Raw genomic sequence first — 19,636 nt, forward strand, 5'->3', positions numbered from 1 at the left:
AAAGTGCATTGAAAATTTTGATACTCCGACTGATGCTCCTGTTGTTGTGGAGTGACTCATGCAGCCAGCTATGGCTCTAGGGTTAGGTGTTACATGTTATTTATGTAGTTTATTGTTAACAATTCGGTCACAGTCCCTATGATCACTGTTACATTGCATTTATGGCTTTATTTTGGTGATTTCGAAAAGTTTTTTGGTTTGGCCATGTTTGTTTGTTGTAGTACGGAGTTTGACTGATGGCCTTAATCTAAGTTGTCTTGTGGTTGTTTGAATTGCACCCCACTGGGATTTTTGCACACAGCGTTGGTGTACGGTGCTTTTTCAGGAATATTTTGCTGTTTTTTCCTGGATTTTCTGTTTGCACAGTCACATGAGTCACTTTTAAATGCTTTCTTGTTCATGTTTTTGTTTTTTGTTTGTTGCGGTTGCACCCGATTCAAGAGCCGAATGGCTCACAGGGTTATACTAAAATAAATGAAACTGAAAACTGAAAACCACCGCAACGTGGGACGCCTTGAGGAGGGCTGGAGGTTTCGTGACTGCAATGGTTCATCTTCTTTGGTTCTTTCGGTAAAGTCACGTAGAATGAGAATAAAATAATAAATTGATAAAATAAAATAACACAATAACATTCTCACGACGTTTCGAAAGAACCAAAGAAGAGGGCTGGAGGCTTCGGTGCGTGCCATGCGCCCCCTGGCGTGAGCCAACAGCGCTCGCTTGCTCTGTTGTTGTTGTTGGGAGCCCGTGGTGCCCAGCGGGGGGTGGTGAAGTATGGACACACAACAACATCCAGCAGCGGATTGACAACACGGCTGTACAAGTATAATAGACAGTCGAAGAAGAGTGCTCGCGTACATCTTGCGCGCTTACGGATACTTTAATGAACGGACAATATATATTTTTTTTACAAGTGGCCCAACAAAAAGGGCATTACGACAATTAAGAAGACAAGACGTTTTAAAATAAAAACAAATCCCTATAAATATTCCGTTAAATTAACGAAATTATTTTACAGGCAATTCGGGGGGGCGGGGGGTGTGTGCGGGGGGGGACGGGGGGGGGACGGGGGGTGGGGCGGGTTGGGTGTAGGCGGGGGGGGCGGGGAGGGACGGGGGTGTAGGCGGAGGGGGTAGTGGGCGGGGGGTGTAGGCGGGAGTGTCTGGAGGGGGTCGAGGGGAGGGGGCGAGGGAGGGGGCGGGGAGGGGGCGGGGAGGGGGCGGGGAGGGGGCGGGGATTGGATTCACGGCGGGCAGCCTCGCGGCTCCGGGGCCCTTCGCTGCTGCCGTCGCAAAGTTGTCGACGTCACACGCGGGCGCCAACCACGTGGAAGGTGGTGGTGGTGGCGGCGGCAAGATGGCTGAGGAGCACGTGGAGGCAGCGGCGGCGGCGGCGGCTCGCGGCGCGGGGAAGCCGGAGCGGGGTGGGCGACTCGCCAAGGGCCGCGAGTTCCTCGACATCTTCTGGGACATCCCCAAGGAGGACCAAGACGTGAGGCTGCGGGCCATCCGCAGGCTCATCGACCACCTGAAGAGCAATGGAGAGGTGAGCGCCCTCCGCGCTTTGCGGCTCGTGCAGATGTTGGGGTTGCGGTGTTTGCTGCTGCTGCTGTTGTCGATATTGCCGGAGTGTTACCCCAGCTGCAGTCACTGATTTTTACTTGAGCTAGTGCTTCTACAGTTGCCGCCGCTGCTGCCTGTAAACGCCGCCGCTGTTGCACGCAAAGCTGCTCGAGTTGCCGCTGCTTTAGTAGCAACATAAGCTGCTGCCGCTATAGTCTCTGCTATAAGTTCTGTAGCATTAGCTGTTGCTGTAGATAACGCTGCCGTGATTGCTGCTGCTGCACTCACTGTTGCTTTAAACGCTGCTGGTGGTGGCTGCTGATCCACGTGTTCGGGGTTCGGCTTTGCCACACGCCCGGCAGCTGAAACGGTCTCGGTGGCGAACGGATAACGAGCTGGGTTCTCACCGGCGTGTTGACGAGAAGTTGTCTTAAGATGTGGTGTGGTGGAGTGAGGTGCAGCTTGGGATTCGTGCCCACCCACAGGGATTGAATACAGGTATCCCATTCCAGGTATCCCATTCCTTTCGGGAATTCCTCTCGGGAATGGGATACATGTTGACCACGTGCTTAGTAGCCACCCGAACTTATTAATTGGTCGTTTGAGTAACTTCACCTTTGATCTATTTGCTGCTCTGCTGAGCCCAACACACGACTCTCTTGTAGATTAACAATTAATTACCAGGGACTATAATACAACTCTGGTAGAGTTGCGGGGGTGGGTTATTGCTGTGTCCCGCAGGCAACATCAACATGTTGCCCATCCCTTTTGGGGTTAAAGCTCCACCTCGTGTTTAAACCGTGCAATTGTGTGGAGAGGAGGAATGATCCAGGCGCGGAATCGCAGTCAAGACTATGGGGGGGGTGGGTGTGGGTCAGTTGTAATTACCAACGCAACAGCGTTTGTCAGCTGAAATCGTGACTGCAATTCATTATGAATCACTCAATAATAATTGTCCCCAGGTCTGCTAAGAAGAGTGCTCTTGCGCCGATGCATTGTCAAGACCTGCGTGTGCGTGTGTGCTGCTTGCAGGAAGAGGAGATGCAGTACAGCCTCAGGCGCCTGGTGGACGGACTCGTGTCCGTGCGTGACGCCGCCAGGCCGGGCTTCACCCTTGCACTTGCCCAGGTGGGGAACGTTCGCGCCGCACCGAGCCCCTCGGTGTCATCGTTCATGTGACGGAACGGTTCTTCCGGTGTGCTTTCGGGTTTCACCACGTGTTGTTCGGCGTGATGTCCGGCGTTTGGCTCCCACGTGTTGAGAGGTTTCTTCCGTTCCTGAAGCTACTTTGCTTGATTCCTTTCATAAACTTCTTCAAGAGCTGAAGAAAGGAATCGACTCCCTGTCAAGGGGTCGGAATCAGAATATTTATACTGAAGGAATGCGATGAGCTTGAAAGCTATTTTTTACAGATGTCCAGTAGTCACAGATGTCCAGGAGATGGGTCGACGTAGCCAAGGCTACCCCGAACTCCTGCGAGTAGCAGATTGGCCCGTGCCATGGATATGTGTAATTTCCACCACTGGCTTGGGGCCACCTCAAATAAATGACCGCTGTTCCTCTTTTATCGTCTGAGCATCGCGCAATGCTTTGACATTGGTAACTGTACAACGGGCGAAAAGAGCTCGATGCAGCATTGATGTTTGCTCTGTAATTTAAGGATTTTTTTCGTAATGTCTTCCAGGTTCTGGCATCGTTTGAGTCCCTGGATCTACTGACCATTCTCTCCATGATCAAGGAACGACTTGTCGTCCAAAAGGCAAAGAAGGTGACTGCTCACAGCGCACACCGCCTTAAGCACGCAGTATTATTGTACTGTCTGGCGACGTTGTAAGTTGCTGCAGGGGTTGAACATTTTTGATCGGCCCGTGTCATTGTGCAGAGGCTGGGAAAGCAGTACGCCATCGGGAACGTGTTCGGAGTGCTCGCGCTGGCACAGTCTGGACGCTTGATGAAGGTAGGTGTCTGTCTTGTCTGAAACACTGCATTTTCAAATGACATTGCAAACGTATTTTGCCTCTTATGGATAGCAGGCTCGTGTTTATTTAACCTGTACATCTCCAGTTACTCGCAATCCAAGGTTTTACTGTACTGTCTCATTTTTAAAGCAAATAGAAATTGGCACTAAAAAGCAACCGTGTCACGTGAGAAATGGAAAAAGTTGCACGAACATTTGGTCAATTATATTCTTGGTTCTTTCGGTAAAGTCACGTAGAAGGGAAAGAACCAAGAATATGAATCCCTGCAGTCACGAAAGCTTTAAATCAAAATTTGGTCAATTCTAAGTAATACATTCCCTGGAGTGTAAGACGGCTCGGGCAGATGACTTATTTGACTAATCATCATACAATTACAAAATTAAGCTAAAGTAATATTAAGCAGGAGTAGTTTGACTTGTGCTAATACGTAAACAGGCAAGGGTATATGTTAAATGAATTTGATCTCTCTGTATGTATGTTGAACTTCTTTCGCGCCGTACATAGCCGAACCGTGCTAATCTCGAGCCATGTTGCGTGTTTTTTTTGTCACAGGAGCCCCAGGTGCTCCTTGCTGCGCTGGCACACCTGCGGAAGATGCAGGATTACGAGGAGTTTGTCAAGAACCTGCCCATGAAGGCCATCTGTGAGATCGTGGCCGAGGTGGGGCCTGTGCTCTGACACTGCGCCACGTCTCAAATATCACTTTATAAACACTCGCTAAACGCTTTCCCAGGCAGCGTATCTGCAGCTTCGTGCGCATAGTGTACAATGTTTAAAAAAATTAAAGATGTATGCTGTGATGATATTCTTAGCAAGACAAGTATATTTTAGTTGGTAGACTTTTTGCAAAGGAAGGGCGACGTGTTTGATGCGTAGACAGTAGGCGTATGAAGATGCATTGATTCGCGAATTAGTATCGATTGTTTAGCTTGCGGTACCTGCATCGTGTCGTGCGTGAGGGTTGGTTGTTTAAGATGTACACAAATGAGATGCTAATGTTATATTTGGGCAAATGGAATGGTACCAATAGTACAGATGACAGAACAAACGGGACTGTAAAAGTAAAACGGCAAAGAATTGTTTCTTAAATCAAATTGTTACCCCGAATTGTGATCTCGTTTACGTGGTACAAGTGACAAAAACACAAACCCATTTGTCAATGGCGCTGCCCTTAATGGGAGTGAATTATACACGTGGTGATAGTTTGGTGACCTCACGACCGGGTGCGCCGTGTGGCCCGCAGGTCCCGGAGGACGTGTTCCGCGACGGGGTGCTGGGCAAGCTGCACTCGGAGCTCTCCCTGTCGCTGCGCGCGCCCGATAACCTGAACCTGCTGCTCACGTGCATCGAGCACTTCCCAAACGTCGTCGACGACAGCGTCATCGCCCAGTCCATCGGCACCAAGACCGTCGTCTGCCGGGACAACGTGCTGAGGTGGGGAGCGAGCGGGAGCGACGTCGTTAAGTTTACGTAGCAGCGTCTGAACGGAATTTCGTCTCGAGTCGCACAACGTTTGGCGAAGCGGGGATTAAATGTTTTTCGCGCTCGGGTGTGGGTGAAATTCGGGTGGCGTGGTCCCGTGTTCGTGTTCCCTGTTGAACGGACGAGAGCTACTTGTGAATTGCGTGGAGTAGACTCGCCATGGCACAGCTCTTGGGATGACGATCGAGATCAGTGTTTCTCCAGTACTCGTGACCCTCCTACACTGCTGCATTTCACGTTTACCGATCATTTACAATTATATATAAATAAATCTGCTGCAGGTTGCACGGAGCCAATGGTTGGTAAACGTGGAAAGCTGCACCACGGTGAGGTCTGGAGCTCGACAAATGCTGGTCTCGACCTTTTGCTTTCTTTGTCCGCAAGACGGCGTGAAAGTCACCTCACTTTGCATGCGCTTACCTTCAGGCTCGTGGGCCTACTGAAGCAGACCGCCCTGTCGGTGGCCAAGAACGACCCATTCCCCCCGCTCTGCATGAAGCTGGTGTCGCAAGCCCTGAAGGAGGGCACCTTCCAGCTGCTGTGGAAGGAGGTCGTGGAGAAGGTGGCCCGGGACAAATCGTCGCCGTGTCTGTGAGTGGAGCCCACGTGGGCCGCTAAACGTCGTCTTCCTTCACTTGGCAGAGAATTGATTTGGCACCTCGATCGATAGGGAGGCGGCTACATTGTGGCCTCGCCGTTCTCACCGTCGGTTGTCCGTGTCGCTTCGTAGCATGCGAGACGTCCCTTAAAGAGGCCGCCCTCGTCCCCCCCTGTGCTCAGGTTCCTGTGCCTGCGGCTGCTTGGCCACTGCCTCCCGGTGCTGTCTCTCCCCCACATCCAGCTGGTGCTCACCAGCGACGTCATGAAGGCGTACGGGGAGTACGAGCGCACCAAGGTAATGGGCGGTGACGACGCCGGGCAGCGCCGGGGGATAGACGCCGACCGCACGGCCAGATTTGCGTGAAATGCACCTCCGATTACCTCGGTTGGCTTCGTATTTTGCGAAAGAAGTTCAACGTACATACAAACGAGTTGTGCAATGCGAATGTTGCCCTGGCTGGAATCAACCCTCGAGGCCAATAAGGGAACGTGTCCACGCGTTTTTTTTTTTACAGAATAAGAATCTTTATTCATATTCGAGATATCCGATGAGCTATAAAGCTCTTCTTCACAGATGTCCAGTTGGGGCAGGTCGGAAAGTTACAACAACAAACTACAAAAACACAATGTTGTATTTGTGTCATGTTACATTAAAAAAATTGGTATGGGTTGTATTTTTGTGGTTCGATTTGTAGTTGGAAATATCTCGTGTTTAATATCTTTAACAGAAATCTATTGAATCCACAGTTTACGCTGCTTGCGCGCTGGGGACGAGTCGTTTCGCGCGTCGCCTGCGTTGACAATTTTGTTATTGGCTATAATGGCCACACTTGCAATCCCTACGCACCAGGCGATGAAGGGAGCAACCCGGGAGGGTACAAGACGAATTTTCATTTATTTTACTCGTGGGTTGGGGGGGGGCCTAGCCAGCTTTACATACCGGGCAGGGGGGCAATCGTAGCAATGCGACCACTGCACGTTGACACGGCGCTTCCCCTCCCCCCTCACTCTACCCCCCCCTCCAGATGCAGAAGAAGTACAATATCTCGCGCGAGGTGGACGAGCTGGTGGAGGCCTTCCTGTCGGCGCCCGAGACGGACGACGACCGGCAGCTCGCGGTGGTGGTCGGCTTCTGCTCCGTGGCGAACCGCAGCCGCCCCTTCATGCCGGGGAACTGGGGCGTCGTGCGCAAGCTGAGCCCCGCCGCGCTGCGCCGCTACGTGGCGTGGCTGCGCGGCTCCTTCCTCTCGCCGGACATGGACGCCATCGTGGACTTCACTCCCGAGTGGCAGTACCAGCGGGAAAGCACCGAGAAGTGGGAAGGGTGAGGGATGGGGTGGTTTTCTTTTTCCTCATAAAGAGGGCAATCTCCACAACAACACGGAGCAGAATGCACCCGTTCTCGTCTGATCTCGTCAGGTCGAAGCAAGGGAGGGAGGGATGAGCCTGGGTAGCGTTCAGGTGGGTGACCGCCGTGCGTAACCAGCGCCGTAGGCTGTGGGGCAATGTGATGGGCAGCAGAGTGGAGTGCAACACAAATCTATGCTCCCCCACCGCCTTAACCGACCTGCACTGACCATGGTGGTGAAGTATGGTTAGATAACCCCCCCCATGACCCGCACAGCCTTGGAAGGCCCGCATCTTCGAGATGATTGGGGCTGCATGCGTACATGGCGCCTAGCGGAGGTGTGTTGATGAGGAAATCCACACCACAGCGTCGCGGGGGAAATGCCGTAGTGAGCAGTTCGTTGATTTCATTTTTTAATGATTTAAGCACCGGTGGGGGGGGGGGGGCCTACGTTGCTTGCCGCCATTAGTCTGCACGGCTGCTCGTGTCGTTGGTGTTGTCGAATCTCGGCGACCGTTGAACTCGAGCTCGGCAATACCCGTGGGACACGGGCCTCGCCGGACTCACGGCTCTATTTCGCGTCACCATTGCCCTCCCCAACCCCCGCCCGTCTCTTAGCGACCAGCGGCAGATCGACCCCGTCGGCCGCTTGCGGAGGTGGATCGTGGAGAGGTTCTCGGCTCTGGTGGAGAACTCCCAGGTGCAGAAGGATGAGGAGCTCGTGTTGGAAATTACCAGGTAGAGTCTCTTCGTTTCACTTTGTTTTGCGTGTTGTATTTACGTCGGTACCGTATCGTGTTTCGTCCATGACGAGGGTGGAGGAGGACCGCCCGACACCACTTCGTATGGACCGTGAAACCCCGTGAGGCCTACTTTGAAACGGCCCGCGAATGCTAATTGTCTGTCAACCGCAGTCACCTTCGCTGCACTCATCGGGTATTCGAGGGGAACATTTTCCACCTGGAAACGATGTTTATAAGTTTAGCACACGGAAGTGACCAAGGTGCGCGTTGATGCGTCCTCCGCCAGCGGTATTTGAAGAAATCCTATTTGGCTCTGGGTAAGGAAAAGGTTTCCCCGCCCGTTGGTCAACGAGGTTTCTGTTCACCTGCTTAGCCGGTTTGCCGTCACCACTGCGCCTTTCGTTTCGCAGATTCGTTTTCTTTCACTCGTTCTTCCACACGATGAAGCCGAGTGCGAGCGTGCCGGAGAGTCAGGAGCAGGCGACGGTGTCGCTGGACCACAGCACCAGAATGAGCATGGGGCACATGTTCTTCAGGTTTGTCGCCGCGCCCGCCATGCCGCTGTGTACTCGGTGCCGTTGTGGCACGGTGAAGTGTTTTTGCTTTAACTTTTGGAACAAATTTTTTTTCTTTTATCGCGTTGCTTGTTGTCGTAAACTGGGTTCATCGCGTCATTTCCAGAGAACACGAGTTTTTCGAAGCGCTAGATTTTCTGTCAGCGATGAATGGTAAAACCATTTACCATATTCTTGGGTCTTTCGGTAAAGTCACGTAGAAGGGAAACAATAAAATAATAAAAATATAAAACAATAAAATTATCACGACGTTTCGACTGCAACACCTTGCTGTGGTTTTCACACTTGATGATTGCTTGTGTTTATATTTTTATTATTTTATTGTTTCCCTTCTACGTGACTTTACCGAAAGAACCAAGAATATGAATCCCTGCAGTCACGAAAGCTTTAAATCAAAACCATTTACCATGTTACTGTTGATATAGTGAAAGATCTTCGTCCCCATTATTCTACTGAGAAAAAAAATCCCTTTTGCAAAATGTGTGTGTATGAGAGGGCGTGACTCTACGTGGAGAGTGGGAAACAAACATGTTACGGTGAGAACCGAGCGTTCGGAGATTGCTGCCTCACTGCCATCTGCCAGTCTCAAAAGCAGTAGATATATTGACTGAAATGTTAAATGTGACAGTGTTTGGACAAGGCAAAGAGAGAGAGTGGGAGTTTCAGGCTATTCATATGTCCATTCAGTTAATGGATGACAACACAGAATACTACGCACAGGCCCCAATTGCCTCAAGCGGCCAGCATCAAACTTCACTTTCAAAGCTGTAATCGATAAAGAGTTAACATGTTTCCTGACTTGAGCGTGTTTCTTAGAAGAACTTGGGAAAGGAGACGATGGGAGGGAATTCCAAAGTGGAGCGGTTTGAGAGAAGCAGAAAGAGATGTGTTGTGATCTGCAGTGCGATAGTTGAAGACAGCGTGGTTGAGACGACACAGTTTTGTAAAACCGAGAACACGGCAGGTGTGATAGCAACACGGTACCAAACACACCTCTGATTTCCCGCACCTCCGATGTGCACGGTTGGCTACTTAAGTTGTGGAGTGCTGTCTTTCCGACAGTTCTGTTTCTTCACCTGAGGAAGGCTACTTGTGTTGTGGCTGAAACGTCGTGAGAATTTTATTTTATCATGTTTTATTATTTTATTATTTCCCTTCTACGCAAATTTACCGAAAGAACCAAGAAGATGAATCCCTGCAGTCACGAAAGCTTTCAATCGAAATTTAAGTTGTGCATACCTACAAACAAACGCGCCGCCGATTCTCGTAAAACATATCTCCCGAAAACCACCTCGTCTGCCCCAAACGCGGCCTGGCGTTTCCCCCCCCCCCCCCCCCCCCCATACAGCCTGCTGCACCACCTGAACAACATGCGCGTGCTGGGGGAGGACGAGACGGCGACGGCGCTGAACGCGCGGCACTCCCATGGCGTGCGGCGCGACGGCACCCTCTGGGTGTACACGGTGGCGTGCCTGGCCGAGGAGCTGATGCAGGCGAGCGGCACCGTGCGGCTCGTCAACCCCCTCGGGAGGGACGAGCTGGCCTCCTGGAACAGGTGAGTTGCCCCGGACACGCGCAGGGAGAGTTCCTCTGCTCGTGATGCGCCGAGACTATGGAATGCCCTCCCCCCCCCCCCACCAGTGGTTTAGACAGGCGAAGTCACTGGCCATGTTTGGGTCTTCTCTAAAGACTCGGCTGTGTCGCCCGGCCTACACACTTCCGAGGTGTGACCAGTGGACTCTGGGCTTTGTAGTATTTAAACTTCCTGCGCGGCGCATTGAGATCCCTGGATGAATTGCACCTTATAAATGTTCATTTACATTATTATTTCCTCTGCGCTCACTCGCGGGTGAACTGTTCACCCGTCCCTGTTGCCACCGATCAACGCCCGTTGGCCCGCCTTGCAACGGTTAACCGGTGGATATCTCGTACGATGCTCGTTTCCACTCGATTGTGCCACACCTTATCCCACCCCCGATTGACTACCTCTGTGTTGGCACTGGTGCATCAAAAAACACACAATGGCCACGTTCGCGATTGACGCTTCCGTGATATGGAAAGGTATTGGGCAAGCTGACGTATTGGGCAAATAACTACCCGCTCTGATGTACCCGGGTCACCTCTGCACATGGACGCTTACTTTACCACCGTGCAGGACCATGAAGGTTGTGAGCGACTTGCGCAAGAAGAGCAAGAAGATTAAGAGCTCGGAGAGTGCGGCCTTCCAAGTCCTGCTGCTCTCCGTCGCGCTGAAACTCTTTCAGGTGTGAGCCCCCCCGCCCCGCTCACTCCGCCCTGACCCTCGTGCGGTGCTTTTTGACGACGCGTCTTATTGCATTGCAACTTGAGTTGATTGTTGGCTCGCGACGCTGACGATTTTGTTGGGTGTGCAGGGTAGAGATGACTGCTCGGACATCCTCACCGACCTGCAAGCCTGCATCGAGAAGGCTACTGCGGCGCAGAAGATGAAAGCGGAAAAGGCTGCAGAGACCGGTACTCAAACGGGGCGCAGTGAGCGTCGTTGTGTGTCTACGCACGACGAGGTGCAGCTGTTGGAACCGACCGAGCGTTGTTGCGGCGCTGCACAATGACTGTGCTGTCGTGAGATTAATCGGCACGACGCTGGACCGTAAATCCCACGTCCGCGATTAAACGTGTCCAGACAGACGCGGGCGGATGGTGAAGAGAGCGCGTAACCGTTCATCAACTCTTCCACACACAGATCTGATGAACGTATCTTGAGCTGCGCTGTTGGTGATCGCGCGCTGTTCCCCGTGTTGCGTGCAGGGGAGCCGGGCTGGGTGGAGGTGATGGTGGAGATTTTGCTGTCGCTGCTGTCCCAGAAGAGCCGCCTCCTGCGCCACATCTGCGGCAGCGTCTTTGCTCGCATCTGCCCGAACATAACGGCACCGGCCTTCCAGCTCATCCTCGACGTGAGCGCCACCCGCCCGTTCGCTCGCCCACTTGCTTGCTCACCCGCCCGCCCGCTCGCTCACCCGCCCACTAGCCCACTTGCTTGCTCACTTGCCCGCCCGCTCGCTCACCCGCCCACTCGCCCACTTGCTTGCTCACTTGCCCGCCCGCTCGCTCACCCGCCCACTCCCCCGCTTGCTTGCTCGCTCGCTCGTACAAAAACCTCACCATAGCCGAAGGACTGACGCTTATTCGGCAACGCGCAATTTAAACTTTGTGTGCAAGGTTTTCTGTTGAACTTACCCCTGGCTCTGAATGAAATAGTTTTGTTTTCACATCCGTATTTGGTTAGGTTTTTAACGTGGAAAAATCGGAGGATGAAGATGGAGCAATAATGGTGGTGGACTTGAAGAAAAAGGGTGAAGAAGATGAGGATGATGAGCAGGAGGAGGTTTGTAAGACGTTGAAGTGCTTTGCTCAAGCGCACATTTGTGCTGTCACCCAGATTGCGAACCACCGCCATCAGCCATGGTCTGTCCCCTGGTGGCGATAAGAGGCTAAAGGGGGTCAGGAATTCTTCAAGCTAATTTGATCATCCTGGGATCGTTCCATGAGAGGGTGAGATAATTTCTCGTTAAACATTTAGTAAACGGCTCCGTTAATTTTGTTCCGCCAACGGTTCCCACCGCTGCGGAGACGTCCGCACGATGGCAGGTCGCTTTTTGACGCTCGGCTGCATTGCGGTGGCTGTGCCCTGAGCCTCCTCGCTCCGCCTCTCCCAGAGCTCCGAGGAGGACGGAGAGGAAGAGGCTGCCGAGGATTCCGGTGCCGATTCCGGCGCGGAGGATGAAGACGGCGACGAAGTGGACGAGAAGGAGGACGTGGACGAGAACTTCCGACTGCAGCTCATGAAAGTGCTGCAGGAGGGGAACGCCTGGGTGAGACGCTCTCTCGGGGTGGCGGTGCGGATCAAGGGCATCCTGTGACAAACTCACCTCTTCTGCTGTAGCCCCAGCAAAACCTTTGCAGCAACTGTGATATTTTGTTTATAAATATATATATACGCTTGTAAATCGTTTTAATGGTACTCGTATTGAAAACTAATTTCTTTAGAACTGCTTTTTGTAATTAGTTTAATATCCTTCCCCCGCACCTCCAATTAGTGCAGTTGGCTACGTACTGTGCGAAAGAACCGCGCGACACAACGAATTGTCGTGACGATTCGGGAGGTCGCCGCGTGTCGACTGAGCAGCAATCATGGGATCTGGCGGCGGGTGACGAGGTGCTGCGGTGGCATCGACGGCTTTGGCCACGAGGCGGTGTCTTCGTCCTGACTTTGACCGTTACCGTCTGTGGTCGTTGTGGATCAGGCCGGAGATGACAGCAACGACGAGGACATCGATAACGCCGACGAGGAAGCGATGAATGCCCTCGACGAGAACCTGTCGGCGCTCTTCCTGGAGCATAAGAAGAAGCTTGCGGCCAAGCGGGAGGAGAAGGATCGCTTCCGCGGAGAGCGCCGCCTTAAGAGGGAGTTCCGCATCAAGGTGAGAGCCAAACTCCGGTCGGCCTGTACGTGTGTGTTTAGCACCAGACGTAGCTAATCGGAGGTGCGGGGGAAGGACGGCAAACTAAAAACAGAAAGCAGTTCTCAAGAAATTAGTTTTCAATCTACATTTAAAAGTGCACAGCTCCAGTGGCTTCCTAATGTGGCAAGAAAGAGCCTTGCAGACGGCCGCAGAAACGCATGTGAAAGGTTGCGACGCAGTCTTTGTTCGATGACGAGCCAAAAGTCGCTGCGGGGATGGTTGGAGTTTGCATGATGGTTTATGCTCCTTGAGATCAGCAAGGCCCGCTCGCAGAGCTGCAAGCTGTCCAATTATTGGAGTCATCAATTTCTGTACCGATTGCTCGACTTAAACACGCGCACACAGGAAATGGTTGGGGACAAAAGTCTCGCCTATGTTCCCAAGTGTTGCCGCCGGACGTCAGGTGACGTACGGGGCTTGGTGACATCGTCGGCATAGGCAGCTGCATCACACCTGTAGTGGGGGGGTTTCCCACCTTCGGCAGGCAGGACGTTGATGCGGTCGCCTCCTCCTAAAGGGGTACGGGTAGTAGATCCGATTCACGCATTTAGTCAGCGCAATCCAGCGGTCCCGACTGGCGCCGCCGTGCGTGGCCGCGCTGCTCTCGCCGTTCACCGAGCCGCGGTGTTTGGCGCGCGATTCGCGTCCCGCAGGTGCTCGACCTGGTGGAGATCTTCCTGAACAAGCGACCCGAGAGCCCCCTGGCGTTCGACGTCATGGAGCCCCTGCTGGCCGTCATCCGCACGTGCATGCGTGACGACACGGAGAAGCAGGAGGAGGAGTACCTGCGCAAGACCGTCAACATCTTCCAGTGCGCGCGACACACACAGACACGCACGCACACACAGGCACGCAGGCACAGGCACGCACGCACAGACACGCACGCACACACAGGCACGCAGGCACAGGCACGCACGCACAGGCACGCACGCACAGGCACGCACAGACACGCACGCACAGACACGCATGCACAGACAGACACACGCGCAGACACGCACGCACAGACACGCAGCGCTGGCTCCCTCCATCGCACTGCGCTCACGGCTCTCTCACTGTTGACCTCAGCCGACTTGTGATGTCACAATGCACCCCCACGAGGGTCGATGCTCAAGGCTTTGCCAAAGCCATGCGGATTTGCATGATCAGGGCGCATGCCTTCACGCCTCACCCATTCCAATACCCTGCTGCAGTCTAGCCAAAGGGGGGCCCCCTCAGCGGCAACTGTCCCTGTGTGGTACTAGGCCTACAAATGAGCATTAATCTTGTCAAGAGGGGGGCGACATAACGACTTTTTTACTTTCTTGGAACAAAGTGATGTAAAGAGTCGTTGACGAAATGTGGCCACAGTTGGAGGCATGGCCTTTCCGTAGCTGCTAGACAAGGCAGCGTGGCCTCGGCGGCGTAATTACAGGGGCGCTGACCGAGACCTCGTTTGTCCGTTGTGTCCGGCGCAAGGAATTCCCTGTGCAAGGCGAGGAAGTACTGCCGAGAGCTGAAGGAGCACAAAGAGCGCCTGCACGGCATGCTGGAGAATCTGGTGAAGCGCGCCGGCAAGCAAAACGACCCCTCCGTTGGGAGCTACTTCTTCAGGTGAGGAGCGGCGAACGAGAAACTTCTTTGTAAGCAGGGCTCCGTCCCGTCTCTGCCCGTACAAATTTGTTTCGGTCCGCGTCAGCCTCGTGGAATTCCAAGACCGATGTTGTTCAGCGACGGTTTCTACTTTCCGGGTCTCAACAGCGGATTCGGGTTTCTTAAATAGACCCACGGGGTTGAAACTGATAGCGTTTTGTTCGTCGGTCGAGGTGAATCCCTTTCCGTGAATATTGACGTTGCCGCGGCGATGTCACCGTGTGCAGCGGCTCGCTGTACTGCCTGCGCGTGCTGCTGAGCGGCGCGTCTAGCGTCGGTGACGATGCAGAGACGAACGAGGAAGAGATGGAGGTAGGCTTTTTGTTTCTCTTCGCATCCTATGTACACCTGCACATACTGCGGCTTTGTTACCGGCGCTTGTTGTCGCTGTCCATCGTGACTGAAGGATGGCTGCTGACACTTTCGTCTCTCGTGTGTGCGACTTGTTCCGTGTCAGCGTTGTGTCAGTCTTGTGTGTGTGTGTGAATTGTTCTGTGTCAGTGTTGTGAGTGGCAGTCTTGTGTTTGTTTGTGACTTGTTCTGTGTCACTGTTGTGAGTGGCAGTCGTGTGTGTGTGCGATTGGGGCTCTGCCGGAGTGTGAATGGCAAACGATAGTTTGTGAAGTTGTTTTATGGTGTCATTCAACATTACCACGTGTCCATCCCTCGTGTCCATTGACCGCAGACGGACAAGGAGGGCTTCGTGGATGCGGAACGTGTGGTGCAGGTGTACCGCACGGCACTCGCGGAGTTCCTGACTCGCAGGAATAGCTCCTACAGCACCAAGATGTTTGTGGATCTTCTGCACCGCCTGCCGGTACGGTTCTACCACGCCCACAGTAGATGAACAGAGTTATTTACCCAAATGGTACATCCATTTTGTAGTCATCAACCGCTTGTGTTGAGAGCACCCAGACCACTGGCTATCTTTTATCGTCGCCCGCAATTTGTTTAAACTGCGCTTGGCATGCAGTACGTCTCGAGGTGCCAGAAACAAAAGGGATTTGTGAGATAATCACTCCGTGAGGAAGTGATTGTAGGCTAAATACATTGATCACAACACGTAGGGTATAGACAATGTACACAGCTGCATGTCGTCCCGAGACCACATAGGAAACCGGTCACGTGTGCTGCGCTGTCCACACACACTTCAGTGTCCAGCTGCATCTGTCCAGAACGTCAAGCACGTAAACGTGTTGAGTCAGCTCAGAATCCACCAGTGGACTAAGAGCTGAGAAGAGAGAGACAGAGGGAGGTGCCGAGAGCGTGGGCAGAGCGAGAGAGAGAGGAGTGAAGGAGAGAAGCAGAGGGAGAGAGAGGAGAGAGGACGCGCTTAGTTTGAGCTCCCCGTGTTAACTCTGTAAATCTAACATCACTTTTATTTAATGTATTTCTTTCAAGATTTTACTCGGCAAGAGTAGGTATTCAGCCTCTTGGGCACACACAGGGTCGTACTATTTGTGTTTATTTATTTTTCTTTACTTTCTATCGCTTAACAGTTCAGGGTTGAGGCATAGCCTTTGGAAACAGTGGTGTTTCCTAAGGCGGCACTGTGCTAAAAACCATAGTTAATTAAAGCATCTATTTCATACTTTAAAAAAATGAGAAGCAGCGCTGCTTTTCTTTGTCATCTCCGTGGCGCTGGCTCTGGCATCACAAGGGCATTTGCCCGCATGCGTACCTCTGCCCAGCGTTTCCCGTTGTGCTGACGTTTATTAAGAAAGGTCATTCGTCGTCGCTCGTGTCCTCTCTCCGCTGATAAAGCGACAATTGCTTCCCCAACTGTGCATGCGTGCTGAGCGCGGACGTGCTGGCCGTCGAATCGCGACGCTCTCGTAACGATCTTGTTTCTGCCGGCCAGTCGATGGGACTGAAGCTGCACGAACTGCTGGTCAAGTACATCGACGACGGTGCCAAGGAGCATCAGCAGGTAAGGGGGGGGACGCCCTGTGGGGAGCACAGCCATTTGGAATTCGGAACAGATTTGTTTAAAAGCCAGGATCGCAGCTACACTGCAGCGTTGGAACAAGTTTGTTTTCATAGCATCCGATAGCAGGAATTTTGCTAATTTTTGTTGTTTTTGGTGTCACTCCATGGGAGGTGAATTACTTGGTTTACCGATGATGGAGGGGCGAGGGGGGGGGATGTACCTTGTTTAAGTTTGGTATGAGACTTAAAACGAGCTAGAGCTTTGGTTGACTTCCCTGAGTAAAAACAACCTCTGGGCCAAAACCTTACTGAGGCCTACATTTGAAATTTGTAGCTTGTTTATATTCCAAAGTATATTATTCACTATATTTTGTAACAACTTTTAAGAGTTTATCCTTTTAGAACATCGATACAATTTACATTGGTTGCTCAGCCACGAGCATCTATACCAGTGGATTTTAAACGTTACTGCAGGCAGGCACCCCTTGGGTTTTCAATCGTAAAAAAATGTATGTTAATAATATAGGTTTGATTAAACAAAGTAGTTGTACTTACATGCCCATGTTTAATTTGTGTTTCGATTTACCTTCTCACACCCCCGGAAAAGGGCATTTCACACCCCCAAGGGGTGCATGCACCCCGGGTTAAGAACCACTGGTCTATATGAATAAGAGAGAGCAGCGTATCATGGCTAATTAATGGTTTGTGAGACTGATCTCAATGGATTCTCATCTGGTACAAATAAACCTTCTTAATGTTGAGCAATTTTTTTTTTGAATCATTACCGAATACATAAATGCACGACAACACATAGGCACGAATGCCAGCCTGCTTGTCATCCTTGAACTTTGTTTTCATATGTAAGAACGCCATAAAATACACGAACAAGTACAATGTTTTCTGGGTCATGTTAGCTGGTGGTAAACAGAGTGCGTGTGTGTGCATGTACACAGGGCCAAGCATGCGTGCTGCTGCTCAAGGCTCTCCAGCAGTGCGCCGGCTTCAAGGACTCAATGAAGGAGTCAAAGAGGACCCGGCTCTATCAGAAAATCATGGATCAGATTGTCCAGGTGAGCAGGGAGAGCACACAGATGCTGCCTTCAGTTTGTATTCTTTGCCAGCACACGGAGATGTTTTAATAATCACTGCTGGATGAACGCCTTCCCCACAATGTGTCGGTTATGGGGGTTAATCGACTATACTTTTTCACGCTGGTCAGCGTGAGCTGGTGAAGTGAGGGTGGGGGGGGGGTGCGGGGTGAGGTGCCCCAGGACCAGTTCAGATATCACTCGCGACTGTTAATTAGCCGTGGAACCATGGCTGAGAATCGAACTCGGGTTGCCGGGTTCATAGCACACTGCGCTCACCAATGTGCCATTGCTCGCGTAACGTAATTCTGAGGTGCACTGGACGCACGTCCTTCTTTCCCTCCCGTCTTGGCAGAGCCTGGAGAACATGACCGATTTCAAGATGAAAACTACGAAGGATAAAGTGGTGCACGCGATGGAACTCGCAGCCTACGTGGTCAGAGCTGCCAGCCAACAGGTAGCCGAGTTTGCCGACATCGTGAGAGCGTCTGGCGCGTGTACATAACGCCACTTGCTTTGCGCAGGTCCGTGACCGTCCGCTCCCTTGCCCCGTTTTTTTTGCACAGCACTTGGACGTGACGTTGGTTCCGCTGACGGAGGCGCTGCAAGGCCTCGCCAAGGTGGAGGGAATTGGTCAGTCGCGGCAGGTGGAGGACAACCTGTGGAGGGTGCTGCATCTGCTCGGAGTCACGTACGTACGGACGCTTGGCGCCGCCGTCCCGGAGTGCGCGTCGACATTCACTCCACTGTGACAGTTTGCTGCCACCTCGCAGTGAACTCTGGCTGGGAGGGCTCTATCTCGTGCGTGTCCCAGTGCACCGATGCGACCTCTAATTGCATGCATTCTCTAAACAAAAATACGACTGAAAACGAGTTACTTGCCAAGGCACGTTTTAACCAGCGTAATGTGAATTCCTACGCAATTGGCTCTCCCTCCAATTGCGTAGGAATTCACATTTGTCGTCATGCCTCGCGAGCGTTCATTCAAATTTTTCACGTAACACGTTTCCCCTAAGCTGCGTTTCCCTCTGTTCCTTTAGACGCCCAAAAAAGGACAAAAGGCGAAAAAGGAAGAACGCTGCCGCCAGCGAGGAGCCGGCCGTAGAAGGGGAGGAGAAGACGGAGGGAGAGGCGCCGCCGCCGCCCCTTTCCAACCGGCAGAAGAAGCGAGGAAAGCTGCCCGAGACGAAGAAACGCAAAAACCGCAAGGGCAAACCGGAGCCCATCGAGCTGGCTGCCCAGGCGGAGAGAGAAGAGGCTGCCGCCGGCACTCCATCCAAAAAGCGCAAGACCAAGGGCGCGGAGAGCGCGGTGACGACGGCGGAAAATAAGAAAACTAAAGCGGCGGAGGGCGAGGGGCTTGCTCAGGGGCCACCGCAGGAAGGCGAGGAGAAGAAGAAGAAAAAGTGGAGACCCCCGAAGAGGAAGCCGAAGGTCAACATATCGAACGCGGCGGGAGAGAACGGAGAAGCGCCGAAGGAAGCCAGCAAGGGAAAGGGAGCGGGGCCCTCGAAGCAGGGCGGAGAAAAGAAGACTGAAGCTGTGAAGGGAGCGAGGAACGACGAGGTGGCCAAGGGGAAAGATGGACAGAAGAGTTCCGGGTCGGCCCAAAAAGATTCGACGGGAAAGAAACGAAAGCTGTCTCATTCTGCGGAAGGTGTCGTTGCCGCGACGGGGAAAAAAACTCCCAAGGATAGAAAACCGTAATTGTAACTGTTCTAACGTGTAAAGAAATGCGTCCATAGAGTGTAACGTTGTCGTCCTGTTAAATTAACGTTTTAAAATCACAATGATGGTTGAATCTCGTGGGGCATGTTGTGCGTTGTTCTGTCTGCATTGTAAAGTTGTATTCTGCCATTTTGTAAAATAATGGTTTTTGTGCAAATGTATTAAAATAAATACATGTATTAAACCATTTCCCATGACTATCTCTAATCGCGAATGTGCCAAAATAAGTCAAACTGAAGTTTTGCTGAAGTAATTTGTCCTGCAACGGGTCATCTTTACACATTAGCTGGGTTGTCCCACCAAATTCACGTTCAGACAAGTAGGATGAGTTTCTCTTGAGTTACAATTTAAAAAGACTTAACCTCGGTTCTGGATAGATCTAGCTAAGCTCTGTGCTGGTGGCAGGGCAGTTTACACTCAAAATTGGGAAAATTGTATTATTTTACATTATTTGGTGGAAATTCCCTTGGC

The 19,636-nt window shown here is 52.2% G+C and overlaps 1 protein-coding gene across 1 annotated transcript; it reads left to right on the plus strand.

Annotated features, from left to right (window-relative positions):
• The first annotated feature begins 1,237 nt into the window (after positions 1–1,237).
• On the plus strand, positions 1,238–19,349 carry MYBBP1A (MYB binding protein 1a). Its single transcript, XM_032967468.2, has 27 exons — positions 1,238–1,545; positions 2,595–2,690; positions 3,247–3,330; positions 3,445–3,519; positions 4,094–4,201; positions 4,785–4,975; positions 5,450–5,614; positions 5,804–5,918; positions 6,649–6,947; positions 7,590–7,709; positions 8,125–8,250; positions 9,638–9,844; positions 10,445–10,553; positions 10,683–10,782; positions 11,077–11,222; positions 11,555–11,653; positions 11,985–12,140; positions 12,573–12,749; positions 13,445–13,602; positions 14,247–14,381; positions 14,648–14,732; positions 15,106–15,237; positions 16,282–16,350; positions 17,303–17,419; positions 17,793–17,894; positions 18,004–18,128; positions 18,478–19,349. The coding sequence occupies exons 1-27, from the start codon at positions 1,357–1,359 to the stop codon at positions 19,142–19,144; spliced, it is 4,152 nt and encodes a 1,383-aa protein (XP_032823359.2). The 5' UTR covers positions 1,238–1,356; the 3' UTR covers positions 19,145–19,349.
• The last annotated feature ends 287 nt before the right edge of the window (positions 19,350–19,636 follow it).

The sequence above is a fragment of the Petromyzon marinus genome, chromosome 38, assembly GCF_048934315.1.
Source record: "Petromyzon marinus isolate PM22_M1 ecotype Great Lakes invasive population chromosome 38, UKy_Petmar_22M1.pri1.0, whole genome shotgun sequence".
Lineage (NCBI taxonomy): Eukaryota > Metazoa > Chordata > Hyperoartia > Petromyzontiformes > Petromyzontidae > Petromyzon > Petromyzon marinus.

Excerpts from the sequence above, each read along its gene's own strand:
- MYBBP1A (XM_032967468.2), top strand. The coding sequence starts at position 1,357 with ATGGCTGAGGAGCACGTGGAGGCAGCGGCGGCGGCGGCGGCTCGCGGC. Across the intron at positions 8,251-9,637 it reads ATGGGGCACATGTTCTTCAG|CCTGCTGCACCACCTGAACA; the intron begins GTTTGTCGCCGC and ends CCCCCCATACAG. Across the intron at positions 17,895-18,003 it reads TCAGAGCTGCCAGCCAACAG|CACTTGGACGTGACGTTGGT; the intron begins GTAGCCGAGTTT and ends TTTTTTGCACAG.